A 27,227-nucleotide genomic window follows, 5' to 3' on the forward strand; every position below is an offset into this window, starting at 1 on the left:
ATTTTTCTTTCATGTGAAAATTCAGTGACAACATCCAGTGCACATCATGAGTTTCAATGCTTGCCGAATTTGAGCAGGACTGAACTCCTTAAATCATCCAGGTAATTTAGAGGACCATAAACAGTGTTCAATTGGAAGAAGGCTCACTAACATACTGTCAGTTTATATTTTATATATCAGAAGATATGTCCATACAATTAGCTTCAGCTTTCTACACAAAATGGTACTTGTTCCTGCCAACATATTTCAGTAGTGAATTTAGGGTGCCCGGCAGTCTATGGTGCTTAATATGACTCACATTTCTTGTAAACATTTCCAAAAGCTCATCTATTGCAATGGTTGGAAATGTTGCCACAGGAGGAGGGCAAACCTATCACAGGCTCTTGGACTATTAGTATCCATAGGCTAAAAAAAGGCTTAAGGCTGAGATCATTTTCATTTTGCTTTGGCATGACTTACTACCTTTGATGTTCATCCTCGCAAATAAAATTACCACCAGAGAAGGAATAATGCTAACTGGAAAAAATAAGGTATGAGATGCACTGGTTTGGTCATCTATATCTCCTTTTTCCAAATATTCCTCAAGAAGTTAATGAGAGCCTGTTTTAACTCTAATCTGTGGGCTCTAATCTGGAGAACAGGGTTTGATTCCCCACTCCTCCACATGAGCAGCAGATGCTAATCTGGTGAACTGGGTTGGTTTCCCAACTCCTACACATGAAGCCAGCTGGGTGTCCTTGGGCTAGTCACAGCTCTCTTAGAGCTCTCTCAGCCCCACCTACCCCACAGGGTGTCTGCTGTGGGGAGGGGAAGGGAAGGTGACTATAAACCAGTTTGATTCTTCCTTAAGTGGTAGAGAAAGTCGGCATATAAAAACCAACACTTCTTCTTCAAAAATGTGTTGGCAGCCATTAAGATTCCTGCAGCAAAATAGCTAGGCTTTTTTCATGCCCTTCCTCTGATGGCTCCATGGGATCCCACCCAGTATTTTGCTTTTCAAGCATAGTGGTTCACCCACCTTGGAGATTATTATCATGTGATGCACAGACTGGACAAGGAATATCCTAATATTAAGTTATCAATGAAGCCTTATTAGGTGCAAGCACGAAGAACCAGACACCTACTGAGAGGGTGAGATCCACCTACACTGCTATACAGATTTAAATGCCCCTGAATGATTGCCATGAACATTTGTATATGCAGCTGGAAGCACTGTTAGAATTAATCTGTTCATACAACCATAGAAATTGCACTGCTTTTTAGAAAGAATGTGGGTGGCAATTCTGACGGATTCTTTCAGTAGCCGTCTGTTATCGTATAAAAGCTAAATGCGTAACTTTCCTCCAAGACCACAGGAGATTTGCTCACAGCAGGGCTCTTTCTTTAACTGCCTGCTCAGAAATGCACAGAAGGCCAGCATGGAAGAAACTAAGGTCATGCAGGCACATTTGCAATAATATATCCTTTCCGTGATTTATATGAACAGTGACGCTTAGATTAACGCTATCGCCTTCACACACTGGGTGGCTCTTTTCTTTAGAGGAATGTTTGAAAGCCAAATGCAAAGCACCATCTGAAAAGGTGTAATTATGCTGTCACCAGGCACGTAAACTGGCAGAGGCAGAGTTGATGCTGGTTTGCTTAGCTTACCTTCTTGCAGCAGACAAGCTGATGATCAAAGAGGAAGAACATTCTCTGGTGGCTCTTGGCTTGAGGCTGGGAAATTTTAGTTAATTCTCCCGAGTAGATGAGTTCAGAACTCTTGACAAGGACATCTTCACCCTGTAACTCACAATACAAGGGACATGTCAGGTTCTCCCCCACAAATATGAGAATTAATAGTGATTTGACTCACCGTAGAGATACTCTGGAGTCTAGCAGGGTTGTTGTTGTTTTTAAACCAACCTCCTAGCCTTGCATCCTCAGATGTTCCCCAGCTAAAACTCAAAACACTCTCACACACATAAACTAGCAACCACATATGAATACCCCCCCTTTTTTTTGCACTCTAGGCATTTCAATTCCCATCATTTTTCATGGGAATTTTTTTAAAACTGCAACATAAACAGTCATGGGTAGGTGTGGCGATCCTGGCCTGGTTGAAAAAGCTACTGACATTTTTAAAGGATCAACTTCCATTTTAAGAGACATTCCCACCTAGTGCGCAAAGCTGTCAATCCCACTTGATATGTGTGTTCTTTGACTGCTACTTGGGAAGACACACCTGGCTCTTAGAATTCAAATAACTCCAAGAGTAGAATGTTCCCTGATAACTAACAGGTTGTGTCCTGCAGATTTTCCACAGAGGGGAGAGAGAGGAGGAGTGACCTCGGCCAACTCTCCTCCTCACTGTAGCCCCCAGTCTGTGTAGCTTTTTCTCTGTGGGGACCTCCTGCTAATTTACCAGGTCAAAGGGGGCTGCTGTAGGAAAGGGAAAGTGAGAATGATTTACTTGCACCAGTAGAATGTCCATGGGATATAATCCGTGTTCTTTTATGTGCTGAATTCCAAGTGATAGGATTTCCTAATCAAGTTTTCCTAATCATGTGCCTGTCCACTGACTTAAATGCTATCATGTTATATGCTACTGGCAAGCAGATATTCTGGTTTCAGATTTTCACCACAATCCAACAGTGAACATTCTGCAGAACCCTGGTTTTACTAGGATTAAATGCTGGCCAACATGTGGTAATCTTAAGAGAAGAAGTCATCTCTTTCATTCGGCAGGATTTGTGAAGCTGCAAGGCAAAGGTGGAGATTTCCCACCTCTGCCATGAGCCAACAGATCTGTCTGCTTGTGCTGGATATTCAGCATTCAGCAAAGCCACAGTGAGTCATATCACTTCAAGATCGAACGTGCAAAATAGTATTAAAGCAGATGGAGCCTAATTCAATCAAATACAATTTCAAAACAAAACTGGGCAGATTTGCTATAGTCACTGCATTTCTAAACAGACAATTTCATAACAGAGCTTTTCAGCCTCAGTCCTAAGCACATTTACTTGAAAAGAAATCCTGCTGATTTAAATACAACGTATTCCAAGTACACATCCATAAAATTGCAGCTTTATAATGTAATTGTCTTTCACACTGATGCTGAACAAATACCAGGTTCTGCCGTTTCAAGGATGCTTGAAAACAGCTTAGCTAAAAAGCAGGTCTACTGTAGTTTCATTAGTCATCATTACAGAGAGTTACGATTTAAAAAAATCTATTATGATGAGTAAAACATATTTTACATCTGTGTTCAGGGTTTGGCTTGTGTATGAAGCCACTCTGCCACAGGGCTAGTTTCTAATCCTGCGTAGTGGAATAATCACCAGATGCTTCATGGGCACAAGTAGCCCCATCTGTACTAGGGCTGTTGATTCGGTTCGGCCCGAACTGAAAATCAGCCGAATTTCCCCTGATTCGGTGGTTTTTAGTTCGGGAGGAACCGAACTCAAAACTGGCGGGCAACCGGGGAGCCGAATTCAGCGAGTTCGGGAGTTCGCGAATAAATCTGGCAAATTCGGGGCCGTCAGTAAGCATAACCGTCAGTAAGCAGCATTCTCCTCCCCCGGCCAATCGGTGGCCAAGCTGGGTCTTCTTCTGGCCAATCAGTCAGGATTGAGTACTGGAGGAATCAGCTGATGTGCGGCCCGGCCAGGGAGAGAGAGAGAGAGAGCGAAATCCTCGTGTGTGTGTGTGGGGGGTGCTTGTGCACATTCGCTCCTTTCTGTGGCTGCAGGGGGCGTATTTTTTGGGGTACAGACACAAAACTTTCAGTGGAGCTTCAGATGAAGCTTCTTAAGATACCCCCCAAGTTTTGTAAACATTGGGTCAGGGGGTCCCGAGATATGGGCTCCCCCCTTTTTCTTTCCATGGCTGCAGGGGGCGCATTTTTGGGGGTGCAGATCCCGAACTTTGAGCGGAGTTTCAGACAAATGTTCTTAAGAGACCACCCAAGTTTTGTGAACATTGGGTCAGGGGGTCCCGAGATATGGGCTTTCCCTTTTCCCCTTTCCCCTTTCCCCTATTGGGATGAATGGATCAGCCGATCCTGTGCATCTCCAGAGCAAAACGTCCCGTACCTAATTGGAATCATCTTGGATTACAAGTCCTCCCCAGCCCCTCCTGATGGAACAGAAGACAGCCACAGTAAGACCCCTTTGGGGGCTTTAATCTATAATTTTTCTCCTGTGTATGTGCGTGTGTGTGTGGGGAAAGCAGAGTCTGTGTGTGTGTGGGGAGGGAGCAGTTTCTGTGGATGGGTGGGAAGCCAAAGGGGGCTTTCGTCGGTTCTGCCTGGGGTGTGTGTTCTCCCTCGAGTCTCTCGCTCCCTGGTTTGAGGGGGGAGGTTTCAGTTGTGTGTCTTCTGGTTTTCCCTGTTGCAAAGGTGTTGTTTTACTTTGCAGTTGCTTTGCAAACTTTTCAGCTGTTGTCGGCGCTGGGAGCTTTGTGCGTGGGCGGCAAGCTCTGCTGAGAGATGCACATTAAGGGTGGGGGGACCCCTTTCAGGGTCCATATCTCAGCCCCCCCTGACCCAATCTTTACAAAACTTGGGGAGTCTTTCAATAAACGTCCTTTGAAGCTCTGCTGAAAGTTTGGGACCTCTAATCCCAAAAATGCCCCCCCAGAGCCACGGAAAGGCGCTATTGTGTTTTTAATGGCTTTATTCGGCCGAATTTTTTTCCCAAACTTTGAATTCCTGCCGAATAGAACGGACCCGAAGTGGGGGAGTTCGGACTTTGGCATATCCTGAATCTAAACAGGCCGAATTCGGCCGAATCCGAACTATACCGAATTTTTTTAAATTCAACAGCCCTAATCTGTACCAGTGTATGTTCAGCATATACAAGCCAGGCAAGGAAGGAGGTCTTCAGGGCACCAATGGTTTTGAGCTGAACCAGAAGCAACGTGGGATATTCAGGAGCTCTCTGTAGTTCTGGGTTCCACATACATATGATTGGTTGCACAGTGGAGCAGCTGCAAATCCATGTTATTAATTTGTTTTTGTTTTTAAAAGGAGAGATAAGCATGAATCCTTTTGGGACTGGGGCACTGCTCTTTCATGACGGAACATGTAGGGCTTTTTTCTTTTCTTTTTTTACCTCCCAATCCTCTATGGAACTCTGCCACTGAGCAATTTTGTCTGTGTTTTCCAAGCGCCTCTTCCTCTCATTGATGAGCCGTGCTACGTTTTTCATGGCATTTAGAGCATCTTCCACATCTTTAAAGTCCCTAGGGTTGAAATGGATTCCATTAGACATGTCAACACTCGATAGCCAGGATGGGGAGGGAGTGGGCCTCTATTGCAAAGTGCAGAGACTAGCAAACAAATCCATGTGGGGGAGGGGAATAACATCTACCCCAATATCAAAAATATATCTGATGTAATTACAGAGAGTTGGATCCCACCAGCTTTCCTATGGGTACAAGATAGAGGAAGAACACTTCTTGACCCCCTCACCCTCGCTGGGGATTGGGGTAGTTGTGCAAACAAAAAGGCTACAGAAAGGAGGGGAGTCAAATGAGATCACCCCTCCTCATTCTCATGTCAACATAAAAACTGGCAGGATCCACCCCTCAACTGTAAAGCTTTCCCCATCTGCTGAATGGAAATAATGTGGAACTGCAAGACACAATTTATTTCACTGACGCTTGGTGTAATGGTTCAGAGCAGTGGACTTTAGTCTAGAGAACTGGCTTTTGATTCCCCACTCTTCCACACGAAGCCTGCTGCGTGACCTTGGGTCAATCACAGCTCTCTCAGACTTCTCTCAGCCCCACCTACCTCACAAGGTGCCTGTTGTGGGGAGAGGAAAAGATTGTGATTGTAAGCCTCTTTGAGACCCCTTAAAGGTAGAGAAAAGCGGGGTATAAAAAACAACTCTTCCTTTTCTTCTTCTTCTTCTACAACATTTCAGCAATATACATCACTGGTGAAGCACATTTTCACATCAGCTGTGCACTAGACTGCAGATCAGAGTAATGACCATCAGCCCCTGTGACTCTACACTGCGGAGGATCTGGAGTGGTGCTAACCTGGAATCTTGCCCCACCATTCTATTCCCACAACTAGAGGCACAAAAGTACCTCATTATCCTTTACTTGTTCTTTCTGTCACCTCTAAGCAATAGTGGAGGGAAGTTCAGCTGATGTCTCAATAAGTGGCAGGAGGGACCTTCCATAACTAGCACCCATGGCTGGGCCTGCTATTTTTCGCTTCTGTCTTGGATAATTTTTGTTGCATCAACTGCAGAATGAACCCCCACCCTGTCCATACACACACATCTGCAAAAACGTTCCTACTTGATTTTCCATCAGGTTCCTAGAAAAAAGCTGCCTGTGTGTGACCTGGAAAGACAGCTGATGCAGGACTTTCCTTAATCTAAGACAGTCACCACATGCTATAACAAGGAAAGGATACCTACAAAACCAAAATGGGCCCTAGATAGGGTTGCCAGCCTCTAGGTACTAGCTGGAAATCTCCTGCTATTACAACTGATCTCCAGTAGATAGAAAATGGCTGCTTTGGCCATTGGACTCTATGGCATTGAAGTCCCTCCTCTCCCCAAACCCCGCTGTCCTCGGGCTCCACCCCAAAAACCTCCCACTGGTTGCAAAGAGGGACCTGGCAACCCTAGCCCTAGATAACGACATTGCCTTGAACCAAGAGATCCATGAAGTGGAGCTTATGGAACAAGTGTGTAACTGGCCACTCTCGGCCACTCTCAGCCTGACCCTGGCTAGTATTTGGATGGGAGACCTCCAAAGAATACCTGGGTTGTGCCATGGAGGCAGGCAATGGCAAACCTCGTCCAAGTGTCTCTTGCCTTGAAAACCCCACAGGGGCACCATAAATTGGCTGTGATTTGATAGCGAAACCCCCAAAACAAACCAGAGCTTGAGAATTGCTACCAGGGCCCAAGGTCACCCAGCAAGCTTGCATGGCTCAAGTGGGGATTTGAACTTGGATTTCCCAGGTCTTAGTCCAATACCTTAACCACTATACCACACTGGCTCTCCCAGCTCTGTTACAAATATATTTTTTCTTGTAACAGTTACAGTTTCAGGGGGAAACCTGTTCAAATGGCTGTAGAGGACTTCTGTACACTAGTCATAACAAAGAAGGAATGGGCTCAGATGAATGCATCCCCTGGTGTTTAATCCTAAATACCTATGTTGCGGGTTCGTGTACTTCAGCAGTTCTGCAAGCTGCAGTGGGTACTTGCAAATTTTCTGCACTGGAGTCAGGAGAAAGCCATCCAGAGAGATGTCAATCATCTTCTGAAGCAGGCGACAGGCTTCAAAGAAATAGACATATTTGCTCACTTTGGTGAGTCGGGAAAGCTCCGCGCAGGCATTGGGGTGGTTGTTGCAGTACTCAGAGTAGATCTGGAATTCATTTTGCTGAATTGGAAGACAAAAGATGATATTATAAGAACGCAAGTTTAGCCTTGCTGAATCAGACCAGTGGTCCATTTAGTCCAGCATCCTGTTTCACACAGTGGCCCAAAAGCTGTCCTGAAGAACTAACAAAGGCGGCATAGAGGCCAGGGCCTTCCCATGATGCTGCCTCCTAGCATTGGCATTCAGAGGTTCACTGTCTCTGGATGTGGAGGTTCCCTTTAATCGCCATGGCTAACAGCCGTCGATGGACCTATCCTCCATGAATTTATCTAATCCTCTTTTAAAGTCATCTATGCATGTGGCCATCACTACATCCTCTGACAATTAATTCTGCAGTTTAATCACTCGTTGAGTGAAGAACTTCCTTCTGTCCCTCCTAAATCTATTGCCTTCCAACTTCACTGAGTGCCTTTAGGCTCGACTATCCACTTTCTCTACCCCATGCTTAATTTTATAAACGTCTGTCATGTCCCCTCTTAGTCATCTCTTTTCTAAACTGAAAAGTCCCAGACTCTTTAGCCTTTCCTCATAGGTGCTCCAACCCCCTAATCATCTTGGTTGCCCTCTTCTGCACTTTTTCCTGCTCTGCAATATCCTTTAGAGATACAAAACAGAGAACAATGCAGAGTAATCCAGATGAGGCTGCATCCTAGATCTATACATTATAATATTGGTAATTTTATTTTCAACCCCTTTTCAAATAATCCCCCAAATGGGGTTTTTACTGCTGCCACACATGGAGTTGACATTTTTATCAAGCTATCTGCTATAAACCCAAGATCTCTTTATGTCAGTCCTGGCTAGTTCAGACCCTATCAGCGTACAGTTCATATAGCTTTGACTTGTTACTTGTTCCACAAGGAACATGGTACCTAACTATCCTTTCTTGTACTTTAGGTCACTTCTAAGCGGCACCAGAGGGAAGTTCTTCATACAAGCAAAGGCTTCTAGCTCCTCTGCCTATGTTACAGGTAAATAAAGGAAGAGGTGCAAAGGAAACAAAACTTTTAAAAGAAACACAGAAGAGCTATTCGTAACAAGCCAAAAACTCATCAGAAGTTTTAAGCAGGCATTGATAGGCAAACATTGATAGGTAGACATGAGAACTGTAGTCAAAAGGTCAGCAGACTGAATAAAAAGCACAGCTGAAGAGAGTTCAAAACTAGATCTGCTGGGGGCACGATAAACTCTGTGCAGCATGCACCATTGAGACGGTCATACATTTCAGCCTTTGGAAGGATTTTGTAATCAAAGCAAAGTCCTTTGCTTTTCCAACATTTTTAGACAACTGTGCCAAGGACTCTTGGTGGGCTGCTGAGCATTCCTGAAGAAGCATTCTGCAATTGGTGGGTGCACTGGTACGGATTTCACGGCAGGTGTGATGCTCTCAGCCCCTTGGAACTCTGCTGAATGAGCACAGGATATAGACTAGCTGTGCTGCTACTCAGTGCACAATCAGATGCTGGTTAGGACTGAGCTGCCCTTCTGTTAAGTGCCCCCGTCTTGTGAGTTGGACTGCACACAAACACTGATTTCTTGAATAAACCCAGAGGAGTCCAGTAGCACATTAAATTATCCCAGCATAAACCTCTGTGGACTAGAACCCACTTCTTCAGATGTAACAAAAGGCTTCTCACTTGGAAGCTCTTTTCCGTAGGAGGAATTTAAAAAATAATAATTAAAAACACTACTGTTGTTTTTCATTGCTCCTTCAGCAAGGATCTGCCTAACAAGGAGAGATTTGTTGCATCTGAAGAAGTGGGCTCTAGTCCACAAAGGCTTATGCTGGAATAAAACTTCTTTTAGGCTTTAAGATGTCACTAAGGCTCCTGTTTATTTCTGCCCCAACAGAAAAACTCAGCTCCTCCCACCCATGGCTTCTCATATGTCATTCATTATGCACAGATCCATTAATAGTTTGTGTGCCACTCATTGTAGTGCAAGCACACTGAAATGATTTCCAATGAGCACCCTTTCCACCAGATACCCACACTCCTTGTCTAAGCAATGAGTGAAAGATGGGGGGCTGAGGCCAATGCCAAGGTTCTGCCACACTAGCTGCCTTTCTTAGGGTTCCAACTTCCTCTCTCTGAACTTGTGCCTAATTCCTTGGCGTGCCAGATGTAAGCCTTTGAGCCTTTTCTGAAACTGTGCTGGTCTTTCTTGGAGTGCCAAATTCTTCCCTGTGCCCACTTTGAATACTTATTGCCTTTTGGGGCCCCCAATGTCTGCCTCTGCCCATTCTGAAAATGAATATTTTCATTGCCTCTAAAATTAGTACCCTTTCCGCTATCTGCTTGGTATTTGGCAGGGAGCATCCTGTGGGTGAAGAGTGCAGTGCCCAGAAATTTCATCCCAGTTGGATACAAAATGAAGACATTGCTGCCAGAAATGTTTTTTGCTCTTAATTGCCTAGAAAACTGGGACCCTTTCTGAAATTCGCCTGAAATTTGGCAGGAAGAGCCCTTGGAGGAAGAACTCAGCACATGAAATTTTCATCCTAATTGGATGGGAAACAGACAAGTTACAGACAACTGTATGTGTTTCCCTCTGAAAACTGATTCCCATTGAAACCAATGGAAAAAGTAAAAGTAAAAACAAATTAATGCAATAATGGGTAAAATGAAAATAAATATTCACTTCCAATTCTCATCTCTTATTACTCTCACCTGAACATGGCAACTGAAAAAGATTGTGTTTGAATTGACATTGGATGATATAGTAACTAATCTGTGATGGCTCATTCACACACATAAATAATTACTTGATGCTGCAGCCAACCAACGATTGACTTGCTGGAAGGTTCTCATGTAACCCCGTGTTGTTGTTATAATGAAAGAATACCTCAAGACCAGTTCAAGCACAATATTATCCATTGAGATCTCTAAATGCAAATGTGTATCTTTGCCAATGCTGTGACGTTCAACCCTAGGCAAACATTTATCAGATATTAGTCAATTATTTGTCAAATAATATGTCACATTCACAATTTAAATAAAAATTACTCTATGAAGTAGAAATAGCTGTACAATTTGCTAACAGATTCTTAGAGGAAAAACCACCAAATTATTTCTAACCCTTACTCACAGAAAGGCTATTTTTAAACAAAACTGCTGGGTCTTTTATCTAGGAAGCTCAGATTTTAGCTTCACAACATCACTGTGAAATAGGATAGCTGAAAGAGTGACTTGCCTCCTAAGGATTTTAACCTGGATGATGACAACGTTTGTTGTCAGTGACAAACAACAGAGCAACTGATACAGCTCAAGAAAATGACAGCATGGCAGCTCCCTGGATTGGGCTTAAGTGTTCTAGTGTTGGCACAACACCAATGCCATTGGCTACAGCTGCTCTTGATATAGTGCAAAGACATAACATAAAGACACCAGCTACAAAAAGAGGAGAAGGCAGAGATTTGGATAGCCCATGTCTTAGCCAAATGATTCTCAGGTTAAACCTGGAATCGAGGTCTAGGCTGTCCTTTCCTAGTTATAAGTGCTCACATGGTGTGTGTGTGTGTGGGGGGGATCTGCCATGAAGGTAAAGTGTGCCATTGATTTGCAACCAACTCATGACCCCATGAAGTTCCACATCATGGGGTTTTCAAGGCAAGAGATGAACAGAAGTGGTTTGCCATTGCCTTCCTCTGCATAGCAGTCCCAGTCTTACTTGGTGGTCTCCCATCCAACTATCAACCCTGCTTAGCTTTCAAGTTGTGACAAGATCAGGCTAGTCTGGGCTATGACGGCTAACTTTGTCATACTTGCAAGAATAACCAGAAATAAGCGGAAATAATTATTTGCACCCTAGGAAGAAAAAGTTTTTTTAACACACACACACACACATAATCATCAACTGGCTTCAGGCATGTGTGTGTGTGTGTTAAGTGCCGTCGGGCATAGGTTGGTGAATAGCCAGACCACCATTCAGCCTGTTCTGACATATAGGTAGGTGAAAGTGGTCACATTTTTTGTGGGCTGTTGACATTTTGGAACCCATCCACAAGGCCAAACTAGTGCAAAGGATTTGAGTGAATCAACAACCTTTTCATATTTGATCAAAGAGCAACAGTTACTTACATATTCCAGGAAGCAGGACCCAATCTCACTCAGGTGTGGGTAATCTTTGTTGAATTTTTTCTCCAATGCCTTAACAAATTTTTTCTGGCACTTGTAGATCTCTTCAATATTCCCAAAGATGGTTTTCAGCTGCTCCTCGGTGAACATATCTGCTCTTTTACGGCACTGCTTTATATAGCCCTAGAGAAAAGTCACATTTTATGGGCAAGTAATTTGGGAGGCAAAATCAAAAAGGAACCACAGCCTTGACAAATATGGCCAAACCGCTTGGTGGAGCACTGTCCAAGTTTACTTGCAGACACAAAATGAAACCAGTGGTTACTATGAAAGCAAAATACTACCCAAGAGTTCTCCAGTTCTGTTTTCAACACGCGCACTGACAGCGTGGAAGCTAATATCTCTGCTGACAAAATGTCAAAAACCAGAGGTCGCAATCGTATACATCTCTACTGAAGTTAAGTCCCACTGCTTTTGCACATCTGAAGGTTGCATTCAAAAGCAACACTCAAGAATTGCAAGGATCTCAGCAAGATGTAAAAAGGCATGAAATACCCATTCATATCTTACTCTGATCTGATAGCTTATAAAACCTAATGAGAACATAAGAAACATAAGAAAAGCCATGCTGGATCAGACCAAGGCCCATCAAGTCCAGCAGTCTGTTCACACAGTGGCCAACCAGGTGCCTCTAGGAAGCCCACAAACAAGACGACAATTCTTTGAGAAAAAATAATCAAGAAGTAGGACAAATTTATAGAATTTCAGCAGTGGCAGAGACACACATAATCTCACGGTTTTAGCAAAAAACCCTTTGCACTGCAGAAGTAGACAGTGTGGTCTTAAACAGATTTATATCCATCTAAGCCCATTCACTTCAATGGACTTAGAAAGTGTAAGTCTGCTTAGGAGGGCACTGTAACTGTACTATAGTCAAATTCAAATTTATTAATACGGTCAACTGACCAATCACATGCTAACACATCAACATTTCCTCAATAGTTTTGCACCGCAGAATCACAGACTGCCTGTACAAATGGTGTAAGATCAATAAAAACAACCCCTGGTTAAAATTATCACCTTAAAATAGATACAATTGTAAAATATTCTAACTATCATTCTCTAATAAAGTTCTGCATATTTTAATAGCAACAGCGCAGAATTTGGCAGTTTGGAGCGTAAGCTGAAGATCTTCTCCTAATAGGAGCTTCTTTGCCAAAAGCTCAACTGACTCTTCAGGAAATTTACCAAGCGGGGGGGGGGGGGAATAAACTTTGATCTAGCTTCATGGTCAACTTAACTAGCTTCAGTGATGATCCTCCATGTTCCAGTCTTTTACTGTTGTTCTAAATTATGGTGTAAACTGTTCTTTGCCCAGGATGCTTCGGCTGTTTTGTGCTATACATGTTTATCTGCATGCTTTTATTACCTCACAGATGTCCTTCAGGTGTTTGATGTAATCTCTCTCTGTGCTCAGGATCTCATTGATAACATTGGTCCTCATTTGATCCTTGGTTGTTTGCCCCACCCCATAACGGTGGACAGCATTTCGGGAGTCTTCTTCCCTGCCGTCCTCTAACTTCAGAGGATAGTCTTCCATTGGTTCATCCTGATTCACTCGGAGCTGTGCCAAATACAGGAAGATTCCCATGATATAATTACTTCAGGGGCTTTCTCCTTACACCTCAAATGGAAGTTTGTGTTCGGGTAATTCTACCGTCCTGACAATTATGTTTCTATTTCCTTTCAATGTCACTAACATTTCAAGAAGGCATTCTAATAGAAACTGAGTTCAGAATCCATTTGTAGACCTTCAACAGGTCTCTCAAGTCTCTCAAACTGGCCACGAGATGGCAGTGTAACAAGTGTAACAAGAACAGCAACCAGACCAGCCAGTGTTTTTAAGGGGGTCAGTTTTATCCAGTGATCTAAATCCATGCCTGAGGGATTTTTTTTTCTCCCAGTGAAACTTTCAAGACAGCTCCTTCACATTTGATATCTGTACTTCTCCCATAAGAAGAGAATTAATGTTCATGAAATTCAGTTTGCACACATTTGGAGATGTCCAGAAGGACAACTAGCCAGACATTTTGCTTCAGCCATTTCTTTTGCCATGTATAAAATGCAAGTATAGGCCTTTTGTGTATTACAGCAGTTAAACTTTTGAGTTAGGTACAGATGAGCCTCAGCATATATTTACTCTCTGTGCTTTGTTTATTCTATTTTGCTGTTTTATGGAACTTATTCCTCTTTTGTTACTGTTTTACTTTTTGTTTTGTAAACCATCCAGAGTGTTTTTTAAAGTAGAAGGGTGAGAGATCAATCAATCAATCAATCAATCAATCAACAGAAGTCTTGCAGCAGGGCCCTACACTTCTCTCATACATGCAAGCTCCATGCCACAGCTTGCAGAAGAGAAGATTAAGTATGTAAATGCACCTGGGAGTGAGCACAGGGGGCCTTACTTCTGGGTAAACATGCACAGGACTGCACTGCACAACTCAAGAGTGTTGGTCATTGCCAGAAATGACTGGCTGTCTATGTTAGACCTAACACTGATGCATAGGGTTGCCAGGTATAAGCCTGGCAATCCTAGGTGGTTTGGGGACAGGACATGAGGAGTGAGAGCATCACTCAGCATGGTAAGTGCCACAAAGATCTGGGGACATTCCTAGAACATTGTTCAGTGTGGTGATGCCAAATCTGGGTCTTCACCCAGAAGTGATGTCGCTGCGACATAAGGCTGCCAGGTCTCCTCTCTCCTCCAGCGGGAGGCTATGGGGCTGCGATGGGGATTGCACGTGCGCGTCACTTCCGGTTTACAACCGGAAGTGCCGCCTCGCAAGGGGCCTTTTCCTCTTAGTTTGAGTGGTAATGCGGCCCTTTACCACTCAAACTAAGAGTAAAAGGCCCCTAGCGAGGCAGCACTTCCGGTTTACAACTGGAAGTGACGCGCATGTGCGTCGGCGCACGTGTGCACATTTGCCCCCTGACCCTCAGGTGGTCAGCGGGCAGAGAGGCAAATTGCCGGGGTTCTGCCCGCCACCACTGGGAACCTGGCAACCCTACTGCGACACCATCTCCTTCCCTGTTTTTGCTTCCACTGCCACATCGAGCAGCAGAGGGGAACAGGAACATACAGGCGGAAGGCTGCCTGCCACAGTGGGCAACTGGATTCCCTCTTTCTCATGGTGGCCTATCAGGGGCCCCTGTAAGGCCCAGAAGCAGGGCATGGCGGCCAGAGCCTTCCTCTGGTGTTGCCTCCCAGCAACTGGTATTTGAAGGAAAATAGACTAAAGTGGTTCCATCCTGAGATCACGACTAATTGCAATGCAGAGGGAATGGAGTTGTTCACCAAGTCAGCTCTATGAATGGAATCCAAAAATGGAATTTTGATTGTGAACCCCCCGAGCAGGGAGTGACCTTGAATTTTTATTTTATTTTAAGGGGGTACAGCCGCTAGCTCCTTCATGGGCTTTAACAAAAATAGTAATGAAATAAGGGCAGCACTGCTCTGCTGATTTATTTCTTAAAAATGAAAATGTGGCTCAATTCTATGCTGTGAGCAGCAACTACTTCTCATGTGAGTGTCTCACACAAGCTGTAGTTCCAACCCCCAGAGATTCTTTATTGATTTACACACAAAAACCCTGCTTGCCCCTCCTCTTCCCTTGAATATGGGCTGCCTTCTCAACCTTTCCTCCCACTCAACCTGAGGAAAAAAGAGAAGGGAATGTGAAACACATGCCTTGCTCACCCTTCCAGCGCAATCAATGACATATATAAAGGGAGAAGCTATGCCGGCTTTACCACTCAGGTTCACAGCCACTGCCCACATGAAGGGAAGAAAGATGCAGTAATGGTTCAATCGGCACACATACCTACTGGCTGCTACAGATGGAATATTTTCAAATGTGTCAGAGCCTGGCAACTAGCAATTACTGGAACTGCAGGAAACATTCAGCTAATTAAAATGTCCCAAAACAGAGCTTAGCATTAACACGTAGAACTGAAAACACACATTACATACACAGTCTTACCCGTACAAAGCTGGCTGGAAACCAGCCCTCGCTGTCCATTATCCTGCCCCACCACCATTCTTTGTTAGTGGCATCCATTACTTCAATGACGTCACCAGCCTTGAAGCCCAGCTCTTGGTCATCCATGGTGACATGATCCCAGAGGGCCTCTGCATAGACCACACCTCCATCACAGATGAGCTGGAATAGAGCACCCAGACATGTTCAGACATTAGCTATGAAGTAGTCTTCTGGAGGAGAGAGACTGAGGCAAGAGACTATCACAAAGTGCAGGTAAACACCCAAGGCTTTTGGATACCCTGAGCTAGGAATGCAGGCCATTGGAAGAAGTGAAATCCCCTCTGCCTACCCCCAGTTTGTAACACATCTGGTTAAAGCAGCTGGCCTAGATTGATTTATTTTACTTCATTTATATCCTTTGTCTCCACTGATGACCCATCATTCTCTCCTCCACTTTGTCCTCACAACAATCCTGTGAGTTAGGTTAGGCTGAGAGACTGTAACTGGCCCAAGATCACCCGGCAAGCTTCCATGGCAGAGCTGGGATTCAAACCTGAGCCTCCCAGATCCTAGTCCAACACTAACCATTACACCACACTGGCTGACAGATTTCGTCCTAGGATCAACCTGAGAGGAATTTTCAGGTAATTTGGTGAGCATTGCCACAGACTTTGTATTCCACTAGCACCAAGGCTGATCCAGCACACATTATAGCTTAGAGGGGCAATCCATCAAGCACTTCTTCTTTGGCACTCTGGTTCATTTCCACTGTGTTTGTGTAACAGAGGCACTCAATGGATTATGCCACAGGGATGAAAGAAAAGAATGTGAGCAATTGATTACCGTTTGGGAATCTTAACCCTCTTCTTCTGCATCAAAGATGCATGCAACAGTTGCAACATTGGAGGGATTAATATACAGATACTGAAATTTCAAAGTTATATGAAACAAAGTGCCCCCATCCTTGGGCGTGACTGTCTTTCTCTGCCTCGTTTATCTTTACAAACAATTCACTTCATTTACCCACTTGATCCCCCCCCCCAAGTCTACCTGTTTACATGTACAAAATCACAGGCCTCATCATTCATTTTCTTTCTCCTGATCACTTTGTTGCCCTGTTCACACATTACAGCGAACTCACATACATCCTGCATGCATGTGTGTATATCAGTTTGTAAGAAAGAACCAGAGCATGTTTACTTTACAAATGAATTTGGGGGCCAGTATCTGGATAAATGTGGGGTTTCAATCACTCATTCAGCTGCACATGCATTGAATGTAACATGAGAGTTACTCAATGCATATATAGGGGGCAAATCAAACGTACAGTGTACACAGATTGTGTGTGTGTGTGTTAAATGTAACTTGTGAAGAGATCTTCTGCCTAATTAAACTCCTGTGGATTCTAAATCAGCTGGAAGGAGTAATTTTTATCGTAGTTCATTTTCCTTTGGGCAGACCTTTTCAGTCCTTTTTTTAAAAAAAATTGTGGTAAACTTAAATACTGTGGCAAAGAGATCTGCAGCAGGATTTAAAAGCATAACAAAAAAAGATACATACTGCACAGTAACTTATACATTCAAATAAACTTTTTACTAAGTGTGGGATTAACACTTGCAATTAATCAGAGAACTGTAATGGTGCCATTTCCTCTGCTTCTCTCTCATGGTTCAGTTAGCAAGGGTAATAAGAATGTACTGCAGAAAGCCGTTTTACCGTACAATCGTACCATTATGCCATAAACCAATTAAATCTCTGAGACAAACATAACTTAAGCCACATTTGAGACTGATGAAGTGAAGAAAATCTAAAAATATAGCACATTTTAAAGGAAAGGCACATGATGGATAGCCAGTATAGATAAGGTTCCACTACTTTTTTTAATTAAAGAAGAACTTATACATAAGGTACTTCATAAGTAAATATACTGTTCTAATATTAGACACATGATGAAGGCCTTTCTGGACAGCCACTTTATTGTGCAGGCCACATGCTATTGCTACCCCTTTCTTATAGGTCATGCAAACATGTTTTCCCTAGTAAATGCATTTGTTGTGGAAGGAATCCAAGCAAAAAAATTTCCCTCCTTCCAGATCTCAATTTGTTGTTGATGTGGGCATATGTACTGCACGACAGATATTGTGAGAGTGTCATGGTACCTGCTGGCTAGTGATTAGGGTCCCCATTACAACGCCTGCACAATTCTTCTGCACACAAACAATCCATGTCACAATGCTCCAACAGAAGCACTCCTCAAATCTTCTAAAATTGAAATCATGATAATAAGCTGGCATCCCTCAGCAAGGCTACCTTCTCCCAACAGCACACTTCACCATTTCACGAGCCTAAGGCTGTGTGTTCCCCCTCTCCATTGCTGGGGCACACGCAAATCATACAAAATTAGCATTGGGGAAAGATGAGCCTTTTCTTTGGCATCTAGTTTAATATGTGCAGGATTGTGTTTTGGGATGGAGTACTGAATTGTGAGCCAGCACCTGCAGTCTGAAGGAGTATACTCTACTACAGGTTTAGCAATTCAATAAGATCTGAATATGAAAAAGTGCAATACATATTGGTCTGTGGTAGGGATGCCAGGTTCTAGGTGGGACCTGGGGGTGCCCTGTAATTACACCTCATCTCCAGGCTACAGAGATCAGTTCCCCTGGAGAAAATGGATGCTTTGGAGGGTGAACTCAATGGTAATGCACCCCACTGAGGTCCCTATCCTCCCCAGGGCCCATCCCCAAATCTCCAAGAGTTTTCTAATCTAGATCTGGGAACCTTTTTACCCAGAGCCACATAGTTTCTTTTAATACATTTTGGGCTGTGCCAAGCAATATCATTTGTTCCCACGTGGATGAGCAAGAAAAGATAATAATCTGTGGGCTTGATGAGTCTTTCTACCCTTTCTGTCACATCCTGGATGTGTGTACCTGGTAGACAGCATACCTCTCGCAACTACAAGTCTGGTCAGCGCACTTCAGCTTCTACTCCTCTCAGTAGAGAATCCCCAATTACCAGGACACAGCTCCTCCTATATTGGGGAATAGAAGCGTGAGTCCTATCATCCACAGGGGCCTGAGAAATTTCCTTCAATCTTTGGGGAAACTGAGGGAGTAGCCCTTGTTCCAGTGGTCCAGAATCAATATTTATGGGGAGATCCTGAAGCCGATTGCTTAACAACAGAGGCTCAGAATGTCTGCTGATTTTCCTGCTCCTGTGGGTTATATTCTTCAATGTGCCCCCCTCTTCCTGTGTTGGGTTCTCCTCCTCCTCTTGCCCACTCAAGAGTGATTCATACATTCTGTCCATGAACTCTCCACCTTCCCTTATAAAATGGTGTGTGGAAAAGCATGCCTCTAGTCCCTGTATCTTCTCCTCCAATAGGGCTACCAACTTACACTTGCTGCAAGTGTAATTGCTGTTACCCTCAGGTTTGAATACGAATATGCCACAGCCTTTGCATGTCACTGCCTCAGCTCCTTCGCCAGCCACACTGCTGCGATCCATTGCCTCACTGCCTCACAAGACATCCTGCTTGCAGAAGCAAAACAAAACTTAACACATATAGGATGTAGAGCTTCTTACAGGGCCCCCAGGCCTGAACCCCCAGGCCTGTTGCTCTTTGGCTCCTGCCAAAGGCTTGCACCTCTAGCGAGGAGGAGCCTTACACAGTTCAAGGCTCACCCAGCAGAGGGCAGGGCCAGCAGGCAGCCCCAGGCAGAACAGACCCTCCCCAATCAACAACAGTCACCTTCCGCATTTAGCTGCAATCAGCACTCCAGCAGCTCTCTTTCCTGAAACCAAAGTCAACCAAAGGAAGAGGCCTTCTGCTTATTTCTACCAGCAGGGTTGCCATCCCTGGGTTGGGAAACTCCTGAAGATTTAGGGGATGGAGCTTGGGGAGGCTAGGGCTTGGGGAGGGGAAGGACCTCAACGAAGTGTAATTCCATAAAGTCCATTCTCCAAATCAGCCATTTTCTCCAGCGCAACTGCACTCTGTAGTCTGGAGATCAATTGTAATTCTGGGAGATCTCCAGGCCCTGCTTGGAGGCTGGCAACTATATTCTACCAGGTTTCCAGTTGGCAAGGAATGTGCCTGCAGTCCAGATGCAACATGTATGTCACTGATGCAAACTCTGGACTCTTACTGCAGGTGCACCAAGAGCTCATTAGCATTTTTACTCTTCAGCAGCTGTTGTTAATGAGCTGCGGCGGCATTCTGCCGCAATTGGCTTGCTGTGCCTTTAAAAACCCAGCTGAAACCCTACAGAGTTTCCTCTAAGTAGATGTGGGCTTACTACTGAATGTCAAAAAGTATATATAAAAAAGATACAGTAGAGGTTGTTGCATGAGATCATCTGAGCTAGAGCAGAACAAATATTGCCAAGAGGGAGAAGTAACAGCCACTCTAGGTTAACATAAATTACACCGAATCTAAGTCAATTATTCGTATGCAAAGAAATGCAGGTTGCCAAGTTATACATCTATACGCATGCTTTTTCATCAGTTCCCATTTGTCTAAAGCGGTTCACCTCAGCATAATTGCCTGTTAAGTTGGCAGGCTGCAGAGAAAGCTCAAGGCGATATTTAAAAAGATAAGAGATTGAAATATTTTGTTAGATGTGTCTTTTCTCTACATCTCATGAATCCTGGATGAAGACTGTTTCAGGACACATCCTTCCTGTTTAGCTTTTTGCTCTTTAGTGTGTAATCCTATGCAGACATGCTCCAGTCTAAGCCCACTGTAATCACTGGTTTTAGGAGCAACTCTGCATAGGACTACACTGTTAATCTATTAGCACATCACTGTAATATCCCAACATTACTAATGCTATTCATGATTGCAAAGAGCTGAAAAATCAGCCCTAATTCTACCATATGCATAAAGCAATTTTATATCTAATATGTGAGTGCTTCCATACACATGGATGGGAATGCAGGCAGCTCAGCCGCAATCCACAAATTCAAGGGGATGATTTCTGCACAAAAAGAGGAGCTGCCTACATCAAAATGGCCAAGTAAATAAACCAAAATGGTTGCAGCTGTTGTAAATATCTGTAATAGGAAACACAAATGAGGTACTTCCATTTCACTTTCTTTTTGGCCTTTACATTGTCCATTCATGGCAAACTCTCAGCATGGATTTTCAGGATCAAGCTAGATGTGGCACAAACAGATCTCTCATGGGTTTCCCACCACATGCTTAATGGGGGGTTAACTGGGGGCAGGTGTGTTACAAATGTTACAACCCTTTCCAACTTCAGTCACATATACACAGAATGGTATTTGCCCTAGAGGGAGACCATAAACTTACCATAGCAAGCAAGCTGAAACTATGACTTGCTGAGCCATCACAGAGGATGGAGTGTGTACCAACAACCATGACAACTATGCCAACGTAACATCACAAAAACTACTGGCAGGTCAAATCATTGCTCCAGGGCTAGCCTTTACTAAACAGACACAATGGCTCCAATGTTTAAGGTTATGGGGCAGGCTGAAAAGTTACACTTGACCAGGAACTATGCATCAAGGTCAAAATTGTACAAAAATCTCAAATTTATCATTCACACTTATGCAGTAAATGATTAAAAAGAAAAAAGAAAGTTAATTATCCTTGATGGTGACACACAACTGGAAGGCAATACCAAGAACTTCTGAAGATTAGATGAAGCATCCCTAAACTGAAGGACCAGGCCATAAAGCAGAGAAGGGACAATGGAAGCAAAACATGGAAAGTCAACTTAAACTGCTCCATTGCACATTGATAGCTCACAGCTAGAATATTATGTGTACCACATTTTAAGAACGTTTTCTGTTACAATGGAATATAGAATAAAATGCTGCATAAGAAAATTATGGATTCTGCCCTCCTGTTTAGTTTTCAACAGGCTACAGATACCAAGGACAAGTATACTATTCTTATAAAGGCCAGAAGAAGAAGAGTTGGTTTTTATATGCCGACTTTCTCTTACCATTTAAGGAAGAACCAAACTGGCTTACAATCACCTTCCCTCCCCCTCCCCACAACAGACACCCTGTGAGGTAGGTGGGGCTGAGAGAGTGTGACTAGCTCAAGGTCACCCAGATAGCTTCATATGTAGGAGTGGGGAAACCAACCTGGTTCACCAGACTGGCGTCTGCCGCTCATGTGGGGGAGTGGGGAATCAAACTTGGTTCTCCAGATTAGAGTCCACTGCTCCAAACCACCGCTCTTAACCACTACACCACACTGGCAGCATCTCTTCTTTTCCTCACGCATAGCATCTTATTTAATCTTTTGGCTAGTGATGAAAAGGGAAGCTTGTGAAAGTGGAAGCAGGGGACTGTCCGCAGGCAAGAGACTAGCTGAGTCTTTCAGCATCTCCGTGTTCTCTCTTGCAACCATTCCACCTCTTATCCAAGGAAGAATGTCTTTCACATTCTATGCTTTGTTGGATTTCTGGTCAGCAAGGGCATGTCGACTGACCTCACCGGTTACCCTGAAATTTCCCTGGGGACTTGCCAGAGCTCAACTTCGCTATCTTTTGGAAGTATCACGGGGTTTAAAAAATTGCACAAGCGTTGGCAGGCAAAGTGAAGAAAATGAGATTTTAGCACTAATGCTTTGTTTTAATCCAATTGTCTATGGATACTTTATGCAGCTGTTGATAATTCATTTTTCCCTCTCAATGAAAGCAGCTAATTAATATTTTATAGGCAACAGCCATGAAAATTAAAACTACTATTCTAACATCCTCACTGTATGCAATGAACACTGAAGACAACAAGATATGTATAGCCCGGAGACCTCCTGTGTACCTCACACCCTCTGGGAAGGAGTGAATGCCATAAAGATATATCCATAAACAACATGTTGCAAGTTTGTACTGCTTATTCAAATGAAACTATTATCTTCATTTAATCTCAAAATAATACCAATAATGAGACACTATAATTTTATTCATTTGATTAAAAGCAAGGGTATTAATTAATTACCAGTGCTTTCACTGACAGCCCTACAAAATAAGCATATTTTCTTCCCAACATGTTTAAAACACTTTGATAAATATGTGCTAAAACCCTATGACACAGAAAACTTAAATTGTCTAAAGCCTTAAATCAGCTTAAATGTTTAAGCTTATCTAAAACCCATAAAGGGCCCTAAACTGCCACACGTGATCTTCTGCCCTGAAGTGGCCTCGGTGTAGCTTAATATGCTATTTCCCACCCACCCACTCCCAATTCTTTCCATTCAGCATTTGGGATTAAGCAACGGCAGAGATAACAAACAGTGCCAACAAGCAGAGTCATGCCCTTCTGAGCCCATCAATTGACCTAGAAGAGCATGACTCTGGTTAGGATGGCACTGTAAGGTGTCTGAAGGCAGTACCCAATGGCTGACAACATGATAGCCCCTGATGTTTTGTCTAATGGAGCCTGGGGCAATGAGGAAGAAGCAGGGGTGCCCAGCCCCACCTACCAGCCCCACAACAAAAGCTGTTCCTCTTTCTCACACAGCTCCATCAGAACAACCAGCTGCAAAAGTCTTTTTTGGGAACAGATTTATTAGGGGAAATTATTTATTTCCTAATTCCAGTGGGACAGCCATATTTGCCCTGACCTGGATAGCCCCAGACTAACCTGATCTCATCAGATCTCAGAAGCTAAACAGAGTTGGCCCTGGTCAGTATTTGGATGGGCAACCTCCAATGAATGCCAGGGTCATGACATGGAAGCAGGCAATGGCAAAGCACCTCTGAAGGTCTCTTGCCTTGAAAACCCTACGGGTCGCCATAAGTCAGCTGTGATTTGGCGGCACAAAAAAAAGCCATGTTAGTCTACTACAGCCAAAACAACAGAAAGTTTCATAGCACCCTAAAGAATGTATTGCAAGGGAGAGATCATGTGAGCCTCTTTCACTTGATGCATTTTACTACGCATATGGAGAGAACATGCTATACTAAATTCTCCCAATGCACACAATCTCATATCCTTTTGGATAAAATGGCAATCACTCATATCTGGAGGATCATCAGATGTAGTGCCTACATTAGTGTCCAACTTAGTGACTGAAAATGACTTTGGACTTCAGGCATCTGAGCAAGTGGGCTCTGAGTGACAAAAACGTGTGCCACAATAAATTTGTTAGTTTGTTCTTAATTATTTGCTGTCTTCCTTTTTCTAAGTATGACCCAGTGCTGAATTTAATAATAAGTACATGGAAAAGTATCAAGTGGGCTGAGTTCTGTTGTATACTTTCTGTGGCACAAGCCCTCAAATTGAAGGGCTTAAGGTAAAACTGCCACACCAGACAAAATTAATTGTAAAATAATTGCATGAAATCTAGAGAGCTTGCAGAGCCTTTGTCCATCATCTTCCAGACCTCTTGGAGGACGGGAGATGTGCCACAGGACTAGAGGAGGGTGAATGTTATCCCTATTTTCAAAAAAGGGAAGAGGGACGACCCAGGAAACTACAGGCCAGTCTGTCCACTATCCCAGGGAAGATTCTGGAGCAGATATTAAAGAGATCAATCTGCGAGCATCTGAAGGACAATTGGTGATCCGGGGAAGTCAGCATGGATTTGTCCCCAACAGGTCCTGCCAGACCAACCTCGTTTCCTTCTTTGATCAAGTGACAAGCTTACTGGATTGAGGGAATGTAGTTGATGTTGTTTACCTGGATTTCAGTAAGGCTTTTGACAGGGTTCCCCATGATGTTCTGATGGGTAAACTAGACAACTGTGGACTGGACTTTAGGATAGTTAGGTGAATAGGGAACTGGTTGGAGATCTGTACTCAAAGAGTGGTTGTGAATAGGGAACTGGTTGGAGAACTGTACTCAAAGAGTGGTTGTCAATGGTATTTCATCTGTATGGAGAGAGGTGTCCAGTGGGGTGCCACAGGGTTTGGTTCTGGGTCCAGTACTTTTCAATATTTTTATAAATGATCTGGATGAGGGTGTGGAGGGACTACTCATTAAATTTGCAGATGACACCAAATTGGGAGGAGCAGCGAACACACTGGAAGATAGAGATAGAATTCAACGAGATCTGAACACACTGGAAAAGTGGGCAGATGGGAACAAGATGCAATTCAACAAGGATAAGTGCTGAGTTCTACATCTGGTTAACAAAAATGAGGGACACACATACTGGATGGGGGATACACAAGATTTTAGGGTACGGGTGGACCGTAAGTTAAATATGAGCAGCCAGTGTGATGAAGCGACAAAATAGGCTAATGCGATATTGGGGTGCATCAACAGAGGCATAACATCCAAATCACAAGATTTCATAGTTCTGCTATACACTGCATTGGTCAGGCCGCACCTGGAGTATTGTGTGCAGTTCTGGAGGCCTCAATTCAAAAAAGATGTGGACAGAATTGAGGGTTTACATTGAGGGTGGAAAGGTACCAGCTAGATATTAGGGAATTTTTTTTACAGTAAAAGTTGTTCGACAAGTGGAATCAGCTACCTAGGGAGGTGGTGAGCCCCCCCTCACTGGCAGTGTTTACACTGAGGCTGGACAAACACTTGTCAGGGATGCTCTAGACTGATCCTGCATTGAGCAGGGGGTTGGACTAGATGGCCTGTATGGCCCCTTCCAACTCTATGATTCTATGATCTCACTACTTCACTTAGAACAATCTTATTAAAGACAGAAGTTAAAACACCCTAGTATATTGACAGTGCAATCCTATATGCAGCTACTCCAGTCTAAGCCCACTGCTTTCACTGCATAGGACTGCAGTGTAATTAATTTTAAATTCAGTAACAGTTAAGTAGCACTACACAAACAATACACACACATAATGGTACTGGAAGTAGGGGTGCTTCAGGAAAGATTTCTCAAAATTATTGCAATCCACAAAGAATAGGTTTAAATCCAGGCCAACTCTGCTTAGCTTTCGAGATCTGATGAGATCAGGCTAGCCTGGGCCATTGATGAATAGTAGGTAGGAGAAGGGGAGAATGGCTTGGTATCAGTGATAAAGGACAAGGGGTTTAAAAACTTCCTCCTCCTGAAAGTTCTTCCTCAGCTGATCTCTTCTACTCTCAGAGGCGTTGGCTGAAACTGTCATAATTTTTTAGAACAATTCTCTATGATCAAGAGGACTAGAAACATTATCTCTTTTTAAAGTGAAAGTTCATATTCACAGGAACCTTATGCAGATTCTGGACAATACTACAATGCAATGTCAGCCTTCTGTTAATACTCTAAAATAATTAGCAAGAGTGTCCATATTTGCCTTTACTCCTTGTAGTGATTGTAGTAATTTAGAGGCATCTTCTGATGAAGAACATAAGAGGATGTCAATTTACAGAGTGTTCCTGATGGTTGTTGCGGCGGTCAAGATAAAGAACATCTAGAGAAATAGGAGAATATACTGGTTCTTGTAGGTTATCCGGGCTGTGTAACCGTGGTCTTGGAATTTTCTTTCCTGACGTTTCCAAGACCACGGTTACACAGCCCGGATAACCTACAAGAACCAATGAACTCTGACCGTGAAAGCCTTCGACAATAGGAGAATATACTGTTTGGCAATAAGATTACATTTCTTTTTTCTTTGTGGTATCCCTAATGTAACTGAACCCCTAACTTATTACTGTCCTGGTATCCTACATTTGTCTGTTTTTTAGATACAAAGGCTCATGACTAATGCAGCATCACGTCAGCATAGCAGGAATCATAAGTGTGAATTGACAAGTTAAAGCAGACCAGGAGCAAGCCAGGCTGAATGGCCCCTGCAGTGCTACCAGCCAACACTTGGTGGCAGAGCAGGGGGAGGCAGCAAGAAGCAGTTGCCCATCATTTGGCACCATTGGCCCGGGGTAAGCTTGGTGGCTCCTGCAGCACTAGAAAAACTATGGGGGTTTAGCTCTGCTTGTTCCTGCCTGCCACGAGCCCTCCATAGCGGTGGCTCACCAGGAATTTCCCCTGTAAATTCAATGGCCAGTCCGCCCCTGGCAGGAACCCTCCAGTGCTTTCAGAGAGACCCATGATTGCCTACTCCATGTTTGTGAAAATCCAGGTTTAGCTATTTGTTAGTTTTAAGGGACGGCATGTACGTGTATTGGGAATGTTAAAAAACATTTCAAGATCTTAAAGATCAGAAAAGCAAGCCAAAGCAGTTTAAAAGACCACAGCAATTAGCTCCATTATTTATGGCTTATTGTAGACTTAACATGCTCAGGGCTGCAGCACAAATATGTGTAGTTCTCATTTTGTATGTTGTGTCAGCCATGTCGTGAATGCTTTTACTCAAAATAACAGCAGATTCAAAGAATAGCTGATAGCATCATTTATTCATTTCAAAACGTGCTCTTCATGCATCCATCCTGGTTCCTTGGGGCTGGGGAATAAATCAGGAAGACAGCAGATAATGATCACGACTCCTTTTATAGAAAAGAGCTTAGCCTGGGAGCATGGACTAAAATCAACAAATAGCTGCTTTAGCATTCTTTCACACTTTGCAAAAGTATTCTGGGAATGGCTTAAACAAATGGCTCCTGGGACCAATTTTGTCATGGGGTGACAAGAAGAGGAACATTCCTCCACAGTGAGTATTATCCACAGAACGGCCATCATATCTTGGTCCATCCTGAATGCAACAGATGTTGTGATCCATCTGATCATCCTTAGTGCTTTGCACTTATCAGCAAACGCACACTAACCCATACACAATTTGTATACATAGGTATTCAGATTCTACTGTGCTCTCAATGT

The 27,227-nt window shown here is 43.5% G+C and overlaps 1 protein-coding gene across 2 annotated transcripts in view; it reads right to left on the reverse strand.

The window, feature by feature from the left end:
* Positions 1 to 27,227, reverse strand: part of ARHGEF4 (Rho guanine nucleotide exchange factor 4) — a 129,305-nt gene that overhangs the window by 11,802 nt on the left and 90,276 nt on the right. For both annotated transcript variants that reach the window (XM_056849595.1, XM_056849594.1), the window contains 6 exons: positions 15,512 to 15,691; positions 12,901 to 13,095; positions 11,475 to 11,654; positions 7,163 to 7,395; positions 5,094 to 5,223; positions 1,651 to 1,782 (listed from right to left, as the gene is read on the reverse strand). In XM_056849595.1, the coding sequence (XP_056705573.1) occupies positions 1,651 to 1,782; positions 5,094 to 5,223; positions 7,163 to 7,395; positions 11,475 to 11,654; positions 12,901 to 13,095; positions 15,512 to 15,691 (1,050 nt within the window). The remainder of the gene's footprint in view (positions 1 to 1,650; positions 1,783 to 5,093; positions 5,224 to 7,162; positions 7,396 to 11,474; positions 11,655 to 12,900; positions 13,096 to 15,511; positions 15,692 to 27,227) is intronic.

The sequence above is a fragment of the Euleptes europaea genome, chromosome 5 (assembly GCF_029931775.1).
Source record: "Euleptes europaea isolate rEulEur1 chromosome 5, rEulEur1.hap1, whole genome shotgun sequence".
NCBI lineage: Eukaryota > Metazoa > Chordata > Lepidosauria > Squamata > Sphaerodactylidae > Euleptes > Euleptes europaea.